Source organism: Megalops cyprinoides, chromosome 10, assembly GCF_013368585.1.
Source record: "Megalops cyprinoides isolate fMegCyp1 chromosome 10, fMegCyp1.pri, whole genome shotgun sequence".
Taxonomy (NCBI): Eukaryota; Metazoa; Chordata; class Actinopteri; order Elopiformes; family Megalopidae; genus Megalops; species Megalops cyprinoides.
The window spans coordinates 31,260,269-31,276,714 of NC_050592.1; the positions used below are offsets into that span (position 1 = coordinate 31,260,269).

The window sequence follows — 16,446 nt, forward strand, 5'->3', positions numbered from 1 at the left end:
CAGGAGGTTTATGCGAATATGGCTTGCTGGATTGCAAGCCACTCTTCATTTACGCTGCATTAGTTAGCTAGCTAGCTAGCTAGATAGCTGGCCGACTAAATATTTTAGAAAATCGCTTCAGAACGAATCATCGGAATGCCTGACGAATACACACATGACACACCTCAGTCAGTATCCTAGAAACGAACTGTCAGAAAGTACAACTTTCGCATAAATGCTTTGTTCGCTAGCTGGAAAGCTGGCTGATCAAACAAACAAAACACGTTGCTCCCGCAATTGACAGCACATGGTCGACTTCTGCGTAACGATACATAAAAAATCGGCCTTTGCTTAGATGACTTTCATTGCCTTTATTCTTCAGGCCAATAAAATTTACGTTTACATGTTTCCTATACACTTTCACTGTCCAATCAGCGTTGAGGTTATATGTGCGCTAATCAACACGGAACGAAGAAGCCTGGTAGAGTTAAGATGGCGGTGTGTGGGTGAGGAGGTAGTAGATCAAAGCTCCGGTTTTCTTCCCTTATAGCCGAATTCTTTATAACCGCACCGTCACAATTAACCAGGAATCAACATTTTCCCCACATTTCACACATATTCGTCTTATTTCGGATTGAACTCATGACGTCTATTCACTTCGTGGTTCACCCGTTGCCCGGGACGGAGGACCAGCTCAATGACAGGTATTTGTTGCGGGCGGGGGGGAAAGAGGGTTTTTAATCAATATTAATGTGCAGGGTGTGGTGCACAACTCTTATTTTCGTGTAACTGTTATGATAACCCCGTTGTTATGTGGATTATAAAGGGAAAATGGCGTATTTTTGACGAAAGTGTAACGAGGGCCCGGCATCTCGCCCTGTCTTCCAGCGTAGCTAAGCTAGCTGGCTAGAGTGATTGGTGGAGGGATAGTCAAAGTTGAGGCGGACAATGCGGGTTGGGGGATGGGGGGGAAAGGGGGAAAAAGAGAGGGAACGTCAATGGAAACAGTTTGTTTTGAGAGCGGTTTCGCGTTTCGTTTTTAATCCGCATAACGTCTCGTCTCGTTTATTACACAATTTTAAGATTTTATGGCTCCGAACGATTTACGGTATCGGTACGACTTTAAATGGAAACGTTTAAAGTAAGCCAGCTAAGCTAACCGCACTGCTGTTGGTTGGCTGGGTAGCTAACGATAGCTAGCCACGATTTTCTAAAAAATGTAACGTCTGGGTTTCGCTAATTTACGAATGAGAGTAATGTCCGGTGTCGTAACTAGCTGGCGAGTTTTGGACATTTTGTAGCTTTACTCGCTGACCACAGGAGCTAACTAGAGTAACGTTAACCAATTTTCCGATTATGTCAAAATGTGCAAATATTTAGCTAGCTGGCCAGAGAGAGAAACGACACTGCAGCGTCCTTTGGTTATTTTGGTTAGCTACCTAGCAAGCTAACGTTACACACCATCATCTTGCAAACATGACTCGACAACGGTCGCTGGCTAATTAAGGTTGCCAGATATTTATTACAAAATATGAGTCACGACAGCCTAATTTAACACATCTAGTCTGTGTAATTTATTTCGCAAATTTCGTATTCAGCTTTGTTCTGGGATTTCATGGTTTTTGGACCTACTGAGCTGCATAGTTCGCCAGGACGTTTGGTTTTGCTAACCAGCTAGCTCTTTGGCGACACCCCGATAAGAACCGACGAGGTTAGCAGCATACGATGTTGGAATACCTTAGTTTGAGCCAACAAAATACTATCAACCACAAATGCAGTCAGTCTGTAACTGGCTTGCTAGCTAATGTGGGCAGCAGTGCTGTGACACGACTTGGATGATGCTATGTTGTGAGAATTCCATTGCCTTCTCCTACTCACGCAATTGCAGAGCTTTTTTTGTTTGGTAGAGAATGCCTGCACAGATCCCCTGTTGTGAATAACCAGACTGGGCCAGTAACGTGGCCGTTTTTACACTGTCAATCAAAAGCCAAAAAGTGATCTAAATATTAATAGGAAACTGAGGCAAAACACTACTTCCGTGGAGGAGATGATATCAAGTACAGTCAAAATGGAGCTTTCGTCAGTGATGATCTAGACGGGTGGACGAGGGCTTTATTGGATGACAAAACATAATATTGTTGAAGTTATTGAAGAGTGGGACCAAGCAAGCAACCATCTCATCTGAGCAGATGCTCTTGTCTGGCAGGAAGAATTTTCTTGTGACCTGCATTTCAAATTTGCAGTTTATTTATATAAAACACATTTATGCTATCTAGTGAGACTGAGTCGATTAATTGGCTTTAATTGTACCTCAAGAATGCAGAAAATGCATTTGCAAAAAAATTCCTTAAACAGCCTGCAGATTCTGACAAAGCAGAATGGGACTGCAAGTCAGTCGGAATCGCTTTGAATCTGTTTTTGTCACTAGTTTTCTTCTGTCTGAAGATGTGAGTGTTTTGTCTAGTGGAGTGAGTAGAGTAGTCAGTGACCCATGTTGGTTACAACTGGGTTTCTACTCCACAAAAGAAACTTACATTTGAATGTGTGCCACATGTTTTATCTTTCCTTGAATGACCGAAATAGTTGCATGTTCCGCTTTGTAAGTCATTGTTTCCTAAATTTTCTAAGTACCTGTTATGTCGGTGTGCAGAACTTCTTGTTGTAATGGTTTACTTATGGGGTAGCGTAGAAATAGAATTGTTTTGAAGCTATGCAGTTTGAAGGGCGGTATTTAAAAAGGTGTTCAGTTGTCTCTTTCAGTTAGTTCGATCAGGTTGAATTTCATGGGGAGAACTCACACACAATTGGCAACATGGGGGGTATTTATCACTGTTCACTGAACTTGTGTTTTATCAGTTGAAGTCAGTTATTTCCCATTCTAGAACATTTGAACATATCAGAGCCATTCAGAGAAAGACTATTACAGCTGAAGCCTTGGATGGAAAAAAAAGATTTACCAGGAAAACCAATGGAGAACAATGGGAAGTACAGTAACAGGAACCCCATTGAATTTATGGGCCCCATGTCAGTGCTCCTGATCTCTGTCTCAGGAATTGATCCATGAGCATTGCGAAGGCAGCAAAAACAAGAGGCGAGTGTTATCCAAGAGGAGCCATCCTCACAGTGGGTAGATGAGGGAGGCATGAAGAACTGTAACAAAATGGAAATCTTTAATTCTCGTCCTGGCGGAATTTGATTTAGTTTCATTATTGAAGCGTTGCATGAAGAGCAGCGTTTCTGGGGCTCGGGGGAGCCGGGCTGGTACTGCTTCGGCAGCAGATGTTTCTGTGTGATGGAGGCGATGCTGTTTCTGTTATGAACAGTCCTTCCTGATGTTAACATGTGCATAAATCATGCCTGCTGCCACAGCGTTTTGCCCTCCGACTGTTCGCCTGCGAGTGCACAACTTGCCTGAGTGAAGTCGGTCAGGAGCTTAGCTACCGCTTTGGCTCATAAGAGAGCCAAAATAAGGGAGCGAGTTTCCCCCCACAGCAGGGCGCTTTGAGCAGGGTGCGGATGCGACTGGATCTGTTGGTGCGGACCTTTTGCGCACAGACATGGCAAACGGGCCCAATCACTGAGATGCTCCTGCATTTGTAGAATCGGTCTGGTGTGCTTGAGATTGGTTAGAAGTCGCGGTATAGGCCTGCATTTCTTTCAGGTTCTTTTGGCCTGGTCCTTTCCTGCACTGTGTGACGGATTCAGGTCCTGCACTGCAAGGAAGGCTACTCCCTCCCAAATGACGCATGGTAATCTACTGGCACATAAAGCAACCGGGCCACTACAATGGAACCCAGTCATGAGTCCTGGCACAGAGCACCAGGCATGACAGAGGCAATGGATTGCTCATGTTTGTCAATGCAAACACTGGAAGAGAAGGGCTCAGCAGGTGCTGTTTAATTGTTTTATTGGCTTATGTCTGACTCAAAAGACAGTGCTGGCAAACACCAGTATGCAAGCTGAGGATTTCTGGGAGATTTCATTGCTGCTTGGGTTTTTCCCCCCCTTCCTCGTGGTGTTCAGTACAGTATGAGTTTTTAATAGGAACGGCAGAGGTGCTGTGAGGACGTGATACTTAAACAACCTTTCAGTGCGGCCCATTTTCAGAGGTGATGGCAGCAGGGATTTGTGGTATGCTTTTTTGATGAATCAATCCAACCACTTTCACAGTGCTCACTTATGAACGATCCAAACTTTTGTTGTGTGCCTCAAATATTCAGCTCTAACAGGCGCGCTATACTTTACTACTTTATTGCCCTGTTGAAGAGCAGGCCTGTCTTTGTGACCCAGTCTGTATATATAATTCACTATCTCCTGAAATATTCAGGGGCTGAAATCACTTTTGTTTGACAAAGAAGTTGTGCAACACTAATGATCATATGTATAGCAGTCACTGGAAGCATGTAGTGGTTTTATGAATTCATTTAAATTTGCATGTTATTAACTGCCAGTAACACCATAGAAATGAGAGAAGTATTAATATTCTGAATTGCCTTCAACAGTCTGCATTATACTAAATGACTGCAATTATAGAGTCGGTGTAGAGTACAGCTTATTGTAATAAAAGGAAAATGCTTGCAATTTCCATTGAGTTTTTCATTTTAATAACTCAATATGAGAGAACTCATTTTACAGATTAACATTTATGAAGGTTCTTTGTGGATTGTTGTATTTAATTTGTTGTTGAAGTCTAAAATCAAACTTGCCTTAATTGTAGGTCACATAATGTTAACATTTCTCTATTCGGCTTTTATGTATTTACAGTTTCTGCGCATCACAGGTCGGGCCTGTCTGGAAGCGGTTAATCTTTTCTCCATCTGGAGTTTTGAATGCAGCTCATGTTCGGCAGTCTTACAGTTCTGCCCGTTACAGCTTCATGCTGTAGTTCATCATTTTATTCCCTGCGGTGCATTGTAGGCCCTCTATAAATACTGTTAACATTCCTCAAGTCTTGCAGTTTATCCTTGTGCGAAGAGCACAGCTCACATGTCAGTATAGCTCCATTCTTCACTCTTGTATTAAAGCCTGTGGCTGACAGGATCATTGTTTTAGGCTCTGTTGTAGGGGCAAGAGGCAGGGGCTGTTTTGAGATGTGAAGGGTAACAAAAGCTGGCATTACGTTTGTGGAAATGTACAGAATGGAAATTCTACTTCATCGCACATTTTGTGATCGCATCCCTCACGTTGTGGTGGGACTCGTGAATTGCGATGCCACGTCTTTGTATCACTGCAATCTAATTAAGTCACCATAAATCACTGTCTGACTGCAGCTTTGTTTTCACTCGTTTCTTTACATGTGCATTTTTGTTAGCTGTAATCTTTATTGACACGGCAGCACCTTGGCCTCACAGCATTTGTAAGGCCGCCAGGCTGAGTGCCTGGCGCTGCTCCTAAATGTGCCCTTGAAAGGATGCTCCCCCTCTGGAAGTTTGTTCACACGGCAGCCCCACCTGACGGGCTTCTCTTTGCACCGCTTCCAAGCGCCGTGCTGCTGTTTGACGCACCGGTCTCATTGTTTGCCCTCATTTCTGTTAATTTTCCTGAGCGGAAGCGTGGCCCTGATGAGCGAATTGTTCCTGTAAGCTGAGGGGGTGTTGTTGCTGCCTTTCTCCTGGGGATATAGAGATTGGGCCACTGAGCGTGCGGAACCAGCCCGTCTTAAAGAGCGGTCCGGAGTCCCGGGGCGCTGGTATTGGCGCAGCTTTTAAAGGAAATTCTGCTGAAAGCCTAAATCAAAGACTATTAAGATTTTCGTTCCTCTTTTATGCAGTGTGCCAATAAGCATGCCAGAGAGTGAGATGAGAGGCCCTGCGTGGTTTCCCCACTCGAAATGTGGCGGCTTTTAGAACATCTAAGGTCCCTTGGATGTTAATTTAACAAAGACACAATATGGAATGAATGTATTAAAATGTGTCACACAAGAGAAGTTGCACATGTCACCGCTCTTTGTAAGTCAGGACTGGACTTGTCACCAGATGATTGAATGTGGATTGTTGCCTGAATGAGATAGTTACCCAAACATTTAAATTGAGTTGTGATGACATTGTTGTAGGTTTTTTGGACTTACGTTGCATATATTTATTCTTAATATTATCTTTCTTACTGTGTGAGGTAGTTAGCAGCGGCACACTAGCTAAGGCTGGTGTCTAATTACGATCCAGCGTAGCTGTCCTCCTAACGTTAGTATTTTGTTAGCCCTGAGCTGTAGAGTTGCCATTAATGTCACGCCTTACTAACGTGTATTGAAGCATTTGGGGAGCCTCACACCCCCTGGTTTCTGTCTTTTGTTTGTTTTTTTTTTTTGCCTTGCTGTTGAAAATATAGCCAGTTCTGTAGTAGAATTGAATTTGTTGTCAGTCTGCTTCTAGCCATTTATATGTGTATGTACAGCTTAACTGCAATCTTCATGTGATATATACATGTGTGTAGCTGTGTATGTATTATACGTGCATGTATATATATGTATATATATAATGTATATTTATATACATATATGATGTATGTATGTATGTATGTAAACATAAAATGTGTGTGTGTGTGTGTGTGTGTGTGAGAATCACACCAGTACAATGTAGATTAGTATTGAACAACACTCCAGAGCCAATTAAGAAAGTACCTCCTGTGAGCTGATTTTGTCTTGAAAGAAAGAAAGTAGCAGGCAGTTTATGGAGTGTGTCATGTTTGGTTCTTTGTAGTTGCTGCATAAAAGGTGCTGTAAAAAATGATACTGAAGATAGGAGGTACAGAGCAGCTCGGCATTGAAAGACATAGAGATGACATCAATTCAGAGTTGTAGTCTATGTGTAGAAAAGGTGAGAACTGGTAATTGCAATCACCAGTTGCAACACGTTCTTACACACTTTCATAGAAGTGTTACAGGTAGCGCCGCTATATAACTGTCGGCCGTTACCATTATTTTCACTCGCTGGTTACAAGCATATAAATACAAATGGGAAGAAACATCTTAAAAAGCCATTTTCTGAGAATACTAATTTCTTCCAAGTTTTTACTTCTTGAGAACCTTGCATGAATCCAGTCCATGATTAACGCAATATGTTTGTAATGTGCCATTCCGTGCTAAATGTAAGCATTCTTGTAACCACTCTGTCTCAAGTTTGGCATGAAAAATTCACCTAGCTGTTATTTTGGGCCTGGCAATTTAACAATGACGGTCATTTATTATTGATAAAAATGTCCTCCTTGGGCGGTGACCAGGAAAGTGACAACCAAAAGTGAAAAACGGACGTTGACGAATGTCACGGTCATGTGCAACACCTTGTTTACTTTGGAATAGCCCAAGGTTTGCCACTGTGAGGAAACCGTTTTTAGCACATACAGAGACCGTGTTTTTTGGCATGGGGAAGAGATGGACGAGCCGCGAGTTAATCACGGATGTGTCACGTAAGTGTGGTTGTAGATGTCAGTTAACGGGATGAGGAATCGGGGGATGAGGAATCGGGGGAGAAACGTCAGATTTCACGGTAGCCTAACTCGGCGCGTGGGTGATCCAGCCTTGTCACCAGCATGGAGCAGGAGAGGACACAATGAGGACGTGCCAGTCTCATGAGAGATGGGTGGCACAGGGGCCCGCCTGTGCTCCCCAGCCATTCCCCGGTGTGCTCTGGGTACACTTTTATTCAAGGGGGCTGTTCTTGACAGACATCTGACCGTCCAGGTTGATGTCAGTGTTCTTTTGGATTAGGGACTGTCAGATGGAAATGGCTGATGAGGACTGACTCGTGGCAGTCCACTGTGCAGGACTTAACCCCTTCACGCCCGTTTTGAGAGCCCTCTGTTTTAGCAGAGCTTGTTTTGCTCTTGTAATCACTTGTAGGTCATTTGTGCTTGTTGCAACGTAGTGGTTTGCGTTCCAAGTCCGCTTTGGAAATTGGGTCATCTTTTGCATCCATGTAAAAGATGCATGGCAATTTTGTTTTTAAACGCAAAATATTTTAGGGCCATTCCCATCTCAGTGTCACAGCCACCAGCCAGATTTGACCATTTTATGCAAAGAATGGTAGTATACACCTTTATTGTTTAATACAGGAGTGAGATTCATATTAAAGATTTATACAAACTGTGATATGAATGATCATATCATCATCATCAATCATGCATTTAAACATATTGAGTGTCTGTGAGTTGAGGAGTACAGATTGTATTAATACATGGAAGTGAATATAGAAGAGTGTGATACAGTGGTAATGGCAAGTGATGGACATGATTTAAACGCTGACTTCCTTTTCCACCATACATAATTGGCTTTAGCAGAGTGTTCAAGTGAAAGGGGATATGACACGTGCAGCAGAACAGAGGCGATTATCTGAAGCCGGTTTGACGGAAAAGGGGCAGAGAAGGGCCACGCCAGTGATTCGCCCACAGACATTAACATCGCACTTACAGCCGCTACAGCGTGCACCTGTGCCAGCCTTTGAAAACAGCCCATCCTCTTCCACATGCGTAACGGGGGGCATTTAGACCTCAGTATGTGCGCATGAGAATCGGATTCATCACAGGCAGGCCTGAGCGATATGGCCTATAAATAATATTGCGATATTTTTAGGCTATATCGCAATACACAATAATATATCTCAGTATTTTGAAATCTCCTCTAAAGCATTTCATAAATGCTCGATTTAACCCTTTGATGCATACAATCACACCCGTATGATGATTCCAGTAGTCCCTGCAACCAGGGTTTCTGTTAGCTAGTAATTACCAGTTTTTGCCTAGTAAAATTTATAAAAATAATTTAAATTAAAAACTCGCCAGTCAAAATGTCCGGTAATGCCCATACAAAACGTAGCCATAAGGAAGGCTGTCCCTAAACAGGACATTTGTGTTTTGACAGCGAAACATGCTTATTTATGAGTTCAGCGAGCTGTACCCTGACTGGGCTACACTGGCTCAAATTGCCTGTATTCTGACTGTGTCAAGTGTGCCAGCAGAGAGGGGCTTCTCTGCAGAATCGAATTAAGACGGCGCTGCAAAGTCATCTGGAGGAGGAGAGAGTGATGCAGCTTATGCGCATTGCAAGCTGCAAAGATACATTGGACACATTTAATCGTCACTGTTCGTTAAATAGTCAAACTGATTTGAGGTCGTTGTCATTCTTTCCTCAACCCATATAGACGTGATGTTGTTAGATGTTGTTGAAACATGACCGGTAAGTTTCAGGTTTGTCCGGTTAAATAAATTCTTTCCGGACACCAGACCGTCAAGTAAAAAACCTAGCGGAAACCCTGCCTGAAACATGTCTGCATTAAAGCATTCTTGTTTATATTCATTAGTGGTTTCTATTGGAACAATTTTAAACTTGGATGCAAAAGGGGGAAATCACAACCAAGTTAAATTTAACAAAACAGTATTTATTCAAACCAGGCAATGGTTTTGCTGCACATTTTACAGATAACCGTTGTTTGTTCAGCTTCTTTCTTGCGATACCCAAACCGCTGCCAGACGATGGATCCAGCGCTGTTTCTTTTCGGAACCAATTCATCTGCCTCCATCTTCTGTTACCGTTTCAGAACCGTTTTCAAAACCCACTTTGGCGCTTCACTTCTTTCGCTCTCGCCAGGCTCTTTCCCTGTTCCCTCCAGATACAAAAACACATGTCCATGTCTCATTTATATACATGACCACTCTCCTGGGCGAGTGTGTGTGACATATGTGTGTGAGTTTTTTTTCTTTTTGTGTCTGTGAGAGGGAGAGAGCGAGAGAAGCGAAACGCCAAAGCGAGCCTCATGCCGGCGGCTTAAGAAATTACGTGACAATATGTACTCTATGTTCGGGATATAGTCGTTCACTACATCCCGCGTAGAACAAGCCGCGATACATCGAGTATATTCGATATATCGCCCACCCCTAATCACAGGCTACGGAGGGAAAGCAGTTATGCCCAATCATCTGAAAAGAGCTGAAGGAAAATCACAGAGGTCTTTGATTAGCTGTGTTTTTCTCTCATCGGATCTATTTTTCAGTGGTGTGGTGTGGTGTAGGCTATAGATTCATTGATCCTTCTCTATAGCTGAGAGCAGGAGCCTTCAGGCAACACGTGCAGTGTATGTGTTACATGCTGCTGCCATGGAGGAACAGAAAGTGCATTGCTTTAGACATGTTGCTACAAGTTGTTCTGAACATTGTCCAAGGACCCCAGAGGTAAATAGATGAAATACTTGTGAACAGCATTGGGTGGCTGGCTGGCCAAGTATTTGTGACATGATTCATGTATTTATGTATTGTTAACTTTTTGTTTCTGATTGTAGATTTCTTTTTGTGTGCATCATCCCTTTAAGTGATGGATTATCACAGTCACCAGGGGGGTTTTTGGCTGTGCTTGGGCATGCTTTCATTTTTTTGTCCTCCTGCAATTAGTCCCAGATCTGCTCAAAGTGGTTGTAAAATGTGAATCCGTCGTTTTAATTGTAGCGCTGGATTTGAAGTTGAGAAAAAGTGACAGATTGATTATTTTGCGTGACAGTCGACGGGATTCCTTTTGCACCGAGAAGCTGTGCTCCATCTCTGCCTCATGCTCGATAGCCCGCTCAGGGGTAGAACATGCTCGGGAGCCAAAGGGGTGACCTACTGGCCCAGTTAAATCGAGTGCCGCGTGTTTGCACCGTCCCTTTGACTCAATGTGTGACCCCCTTACTGGCTGACCCTGCATTTGCGAAGGCAGCCACCGCAGCCACCGGCCCGGGTATGAGGGGACCCATTACGACCGCGTGATCATGGGTAAATCCAGCCTGCACTGACTTCAGGAAAGGTGCTCTAAACCTGCTTCCAAGTAGTACTGATAGTGTGCTTAGCCTGTTGAGCAATTCTACGCGCCATTTACAATGTTTTACCACTCACCTTAGCATTTTAGCTGCAACAGTCAGTAGATGGCAAACTTTTTGGTAATCATTCAGGTCTGGCTACCTATTCCTCATCACATCTGATTGGCTGCTTGCAGCCCACAGTGGCAGCGCTGACAGTGGACACCGGTACCTGCCTCACTCAGCCTTACCTGTTGACACAGATCATTTGTTGTTGTCATAAAGGTACCGCATGTAGGAAAATATATTTTTGTAACAGCTTCATTTTTTGTCCAAACTCTCACATCTCTTGTTTTTCCTTATTACTGTGACTTTATAAGGTTCCATTGTGTAGCATCTATTAAATAGCACCATTTGCTAGGTTCATTTTAGACTGACTTCATGTCACGTTAACAGCAGGAAAAAGATGATACAAGCGGCCCGTTCTATGGCTAAAACTTTACAGTACTACGGTGTCTGCTAAATGACAATGAAATGTAAATGGTGTGCGTCAGTAAGGCACAGGTCTTGTGTTCCTCGCAACTTTAATTGTCAGCCACGTCACAGCATCATTGTGTTGCAGGTAATCATCTGTTTCCTGTTGAAGTCATATAATTCTTTCTCCTCTTCCTTTCCAACAGATTACGGGAGGTCTCAGAGAAGCTGAACAAATATAACTGCACCAGGTGAGGGGGTCACAGCCCTGTACCTCTTCTATCAGATGTGTGATTTAACCACTGACATATTCTCTTGTGCACAGAACTGTTTTGCAGTAATAGTTATTGAGTTCAAATTCAAATTTGTTTCATGTAATCAAATGAGTTTATTATGAGGAATGAACAGCACAAATGGATCTTACCATCAGTGTGGTGGTACTCTGTGGTGGGGGAGTAGCTGTCTTTTGGGTTTTGATTCTTTGCCATTACGCTAATGGCCTATGGTACAAGTAGAGGCAATTTAATCACTGGAGGACAAAAGCTAAAACATTGAAATGTTTCAGTCACTTTCTCCATAGCCTCTTATTTTTATGAAATTGGAGCCCTGACTGTGACTTAATCCTTTTGAATGTCTGATGAAACCCAGATCTTTTCATTGTATTAAATGGGGCTGCAGGTAACGGGGGAAATATTCCTGATGATCCTTTTGGAGTTAATCTTGCAGAGTGACCATCCCTCCGAAGCTGAATCATGGGACAAAACTGTTGAATAATTTCTGTTTGATTGTGGCTGACTGAACCGTGCAGAAATGCTCAAGTCTAACTTCTCTTTCCTGCCGCAGTCACCCACCTCTCAATGTGTTGGAGCAGGCCACAATTAAACAGTGTGTGGTTGGACCCAACCATGCTGGCTTTCTCCTAGAGGTAACCTTTACCGTCTGTTGGGAGAAACTGTGTGTATATAGTATTGTGCACTTTATCATAGAACATCATCAACATATTAAAAATGACCATGATTTTTTTTTTTTTTGCAAGAAGTACAATGCAGGGCACCACTCCACAAATGATTAGATAAATTATGTTTCAATTTTGATGTTGCTGTGATGGCCCTCAGTGATGGTGATGAGGGAGATCCTTTATTTTGGCACAAAAGGCAGTTAAGGAAGGCTGTATTGAATCCTGCTCAATCAAAGTCAGTGAAGCTCTTTAATACAAGGACTGTAAGTGGCTGTTATTTATGCTTTGCGTGTACTTTTAGCCAGATTGCAGGAAATCCAGCCAAAAAGCTGTCAGTCTACAGCTGTGTGGTGTGCCCTGTGGCAGTTATGCTACAAACACTTCAAGTACCATTTACTCAGGGAAGCTGTTTATAAACAGCTGACTGCTGTAAGAAAATCTCTGAAGATGTTCGCTGAAGGCCCAGATTTCCACCTGTATGGGACTCAGGACGTTTGCATTTGAGTCAGGCAAACCAGCAGAAGGTGTGGAAACGACAGCTCTGCCTCTCTGTTTCAGGATGGGCGCGTCTGTAGGATCGGCTTTGCTGTCCAGCCCGACCGGCTAGAGCTGGGCAAACCTGATGGCAGCGATGGGTGAGATTTTTTTTTGCTTCTTATTTGCTTCCTCATTGGAAAGAACAAAGCTAAAGTAGCGTGAAGAATCATGACAGACTGCAGTAAGGCTGCTGCTTTCTGGATGCTGGCTTCACTCTGCTTTGTGGAGCGAACAAGCCGGGGATGGCGGAGTGATCACCTGTGAGGAATTCTGGGTATAATGTAAAATTTTCAGGATTTGAGTTTTCTCCAATTTATTCCGTAAATCTGAGGAAATCCACAGCATGTGCCCCGCAGCGGCTGAAACGAACCAGGAAGCGTGCGCCGCTTCATTTTTCAGTCTTTGATTCCTGCAGAGAGCATGAGTCTGGCTGAAATGATAACTGCTGATCGGGGCAGCCCAAATTTGATCTCTGACTGACGGGAAATGAATGGAAAGATCTGCTCGCTGGGGGTGCGCAGACACCCCGCAGACCGGCATCAGTGGGCTCCTCCTGTTCTCCAGCGCTGCCGCTTCTGCGATCCGTTCTGCATGAAGCGACATTCCTTTAGCTGTTGCTAGGGTTTGCGCAGGCTGAAAGCATGTGTTTGTGTTCTTTCATTGACACCTCAAACATCTTGCCAGCGGAGAGGGAGTCATTTAAAACAGTCGAGGGAGGGAGAGAGAGAGCAGTGATATAAGAGGGTTTTTTTTTTCTAGCCCTGATAGTATTAAGCATGCATTCAGATGGGTCTGGAAATAAAGACCGCTGTATGGTGTGACTGGTAAAGCTTTTCTGCAGAGCTCAGGTTTTCGTCGCCAGGCACGACAGAATAAGCTGAATTTTCAAAAAGAAAATGAGATGGTTTCAGATGTTAATGCCTTTCAGCAGTCAGCAGCATTGTGGGTAGACTGAAAGCCTTTAGAAACCAGGGCTGCGGGCTCTCAAATAGCACTACGACAACCAACTGCACCAAGTCGCCAGAACGCACACTGAATGTATAGGATTTTTTTTCGAGGCAGTTGAGCTAATTTACAGTGTTTTTCCCCCCCCATTGAAAGTAAAATATTGAAGAGGGTCATATTTGTGTAGTGGAAGATCCTCCCTCATTTTGCTGTGACATTATAATGCCACTCGTTTTATATCCCTGGATCTTCCTTGTTACACTTGAGTGTTAATTCCATGCAGAAACTGATACCCATATACAGATACCCAGAAACGCAGGGGTAGTGTTTCTGTGACATCAGAAATGTTCTCCTCTTGTGATTTGTCCATTTTTCGGCGGCCATGTTTGCTACCCTGCTTCTAGCTTGCAGAGATGACCGTTTGCTCTGCTGCTTTGTACAGTACGACATGTTGGCTGGTGCAGTCCCTGGTCGCTCTCACCATCTGACAGCTGTGGGTGTGATATTTAATATTCCAGCATTTTTTCCTCTCAGATGATGGGAGCAATACGCAGCTGTCCCCATTGGCTGTGCTTATTGCATTGATCGTATCGAGTGATATCCCATGTACTATCAGTTTCTAACTGCGGGACTCAGGATGTCACTGTGCAGTGGATTATGGGTGCACACACACAAACATACTATAAACGCAAACCACAAAAAGGCAGACAAGATTTGTTTGAAATTGTATAAAAGGCAAAAATGTGATATTAATTTGTAGTCTTTGGTTGCTTCTGCATAGTAATTTTTCATGTGAATTGTCTGACTTATTATTCATGCTTTTGTTTTTTTTTCTTTTTTGGTTTGTAGAATGAGTTTAACTGGAGGAAAACAAGTGTAATGTAACATAATCCATGTTAAACTGTTTGGTTACCGGGAATCCTTTGAGTGGTTATCAAACTTGTTTTTCATGTCTGAGAGGTGCAGAAAAGGCTTCTGTTGTCCCTCCCTGCATGGGCAGCAGGAGGAGTGATAACCTGAGGTGATGCAATGCAGGATAACCTTTCATTTGCGTCTGATTGACAGCACATTAAGCAAATGACTTTACTCAATCAGACGTTCGCATACGCTGACGTGCTCCTAAAGTCTGCCCTAAATGAGACCGGCATTGTTAGAGAGAAATTGAAGCCCTCACACTCGCATTTCTCTAAGGGAAAAGGCTAAAAGTGGAATGGGTTGCAGCCAGTTCCAGCTCCCAAGGGTGTTGCCCACTTGTCACCCCCACACTTTCCCTGTTTAAGGAGAATTTGAAAAGGCCCACGGGCTCTAAGACCTGGGAATCCCCCAGGCTGTTCTCAGTGATCCCGTGCGGGACTGTAGGTTTGTAACTGATCTCCCGTCTTTTGTTTCCAGTTCAAAGTTGAGCAGTGGTTCAGGGACAGGAAGGAGCTCCAGGCCAGGCAGGGCTAGTGATCCGCCCTGGTTCCTGTCTGGTTCTGACACACTGGGCAGACTGGCAGGCAACACCCTTGGGTAAGTTTTGGCAGGGTCATCAATAACAATAGACCTCAGGTAAAGGTGTCAGCCTTCAGAGGAACTCTGCCAAATCCACCACCACCAAACATGCTGTGGGGGTTTCAGCATGGTATACCATGGACAGAGATTCGGTACCCAGAGTAAAACTGTCACAGGATGGTATCAGTGAGAATGATGTGCTTAAAAGGACCTCCTGGCTTTGCCCTCCAGTTGCATTGTCCTTGGGTATCTTAAAACAAGTTAAAAGCTCTGGACTGTGCAGTGGCACAAAATGGTTAAAGGAAACCCAAAAGACTTACATAAACCAAAGCTTTTCTGTTACTGCAGTATACCATTTTCCCTGTTACTGTGTGTGTTCAGCACTTGCAGCTGAAATAGTGCCTAGGTATGGGAACAAATCAGACATCTGTAAGCAGTGGATCAGAGAGAAATTCGGCCATCTCACCTTACTCTGGTAAAATAGTTTGGCAAACCTGGTCTTAGAGATCAGCAGGCCTTTGTTGTCGTCCCCCCCCCCCCCCCCGAGCCCCGTTAGGAAGCACTGTCAGAGTAATCATGTGCCTGAGCCCAGAGGTATTCGCTAATTGCGGCTTTGGAGAGAGGGGCCGCTGGAAGGTGCGGCGCTGCCGGATGCCTGCTGCTCAGGCCTCTGTTGATGAGTGTGCCTCCGCGTGCCCCCCTGGGCCCCCCTGACCCTCCCCGCCCTTTTGTTGCGATAGGAGCCGCTGGAGCTCGGGGGTGAACGGTGGAGGGGGCGGAGGCAGCAGCAGCAGCGCGGGCGGGGCCGGCGGAGGCGCGGGAGGCAGCGGAGGTGGAGGCGGGGGCGGAGGAGGAGGCGGCGGAGGTGGAGGAGGAGGAGGAGGGGGCCGGTCCTCGGCGGCGGCGCGGGACTCCCGGAGGCAGACGCGGGTGATCCGCACGGGCAGGGAGCGCGGCTCAGGCCTCCTGGGGAGCCAGCCCCAGCCCGTCATCCCGGCCTCGGTCATCCCCGAGGAGCTCATCTCCCAGGTCAGCGCACACACGCACACACACGTTCGCACTCACAATTACATACACATACACAGGCGTACATATGTTTACATATACCCTACATACACATACTACTGGTATACATATGTATACACATACCCCTACTAACAGTCACTTACAAATGTATACACACACATATACACACATACTTATATATACACATATACACCCAGACTCACACTGTCTGTAACTGCAAACTACACACACAGTTGCACACACTGCCTGTACGCTCCGCACACACAAGCCTTCCAC

At 44.5% G+C, this 16,446-nt stretch overlaps 1 protein-coding gene across 6 annotated transcripts in view; it reads left to right on the top strand.

Moving 5' to 3' along the window:
- The first annotated feature begins 460 nt into the window (after positions 1 to 460).
- The window catches only part of LOC118783953 (E3 ubiquitin-protein ligase UBR5-like), a 43,220-nt gene continuing 27,234 nt past the window's right edge, over positions 461 to 16,446 (top strand). For all 6 annotated transcript variants that reach the window (XM_036537889.1, XM_036537892.1, XM_036537887.1 and 3 more), the window contains exons 1-6: positions 461 to 683; positions 11,417 to 11,461; positions 12,054 to 12,135; positions 12,727 to 12,803; positions 15,043 to 15,162; positions 15,885 to 16,173. In XM_036537889.1, the coding sequence (XP_036393782.1) occupies positions 622 to 683; positions 11,417 to 11,461; positions 12,054 to 12,135; positions 12,727 to 12,803; positions 15,043 to 15,162; positions 15,885 to 16,173 (675 nt within the window). In that variant the 5' untranslated portion in view covers positions 461 to 621. The remainder of the gene's footprint in view (positions 684 to 11,416; positions 11,462 to 12,053; positions 12,136 to 12,726; positions 12,804 to 15,042; positions 15,163 to 15,884; positions 16,174 to 16,446) is intronic.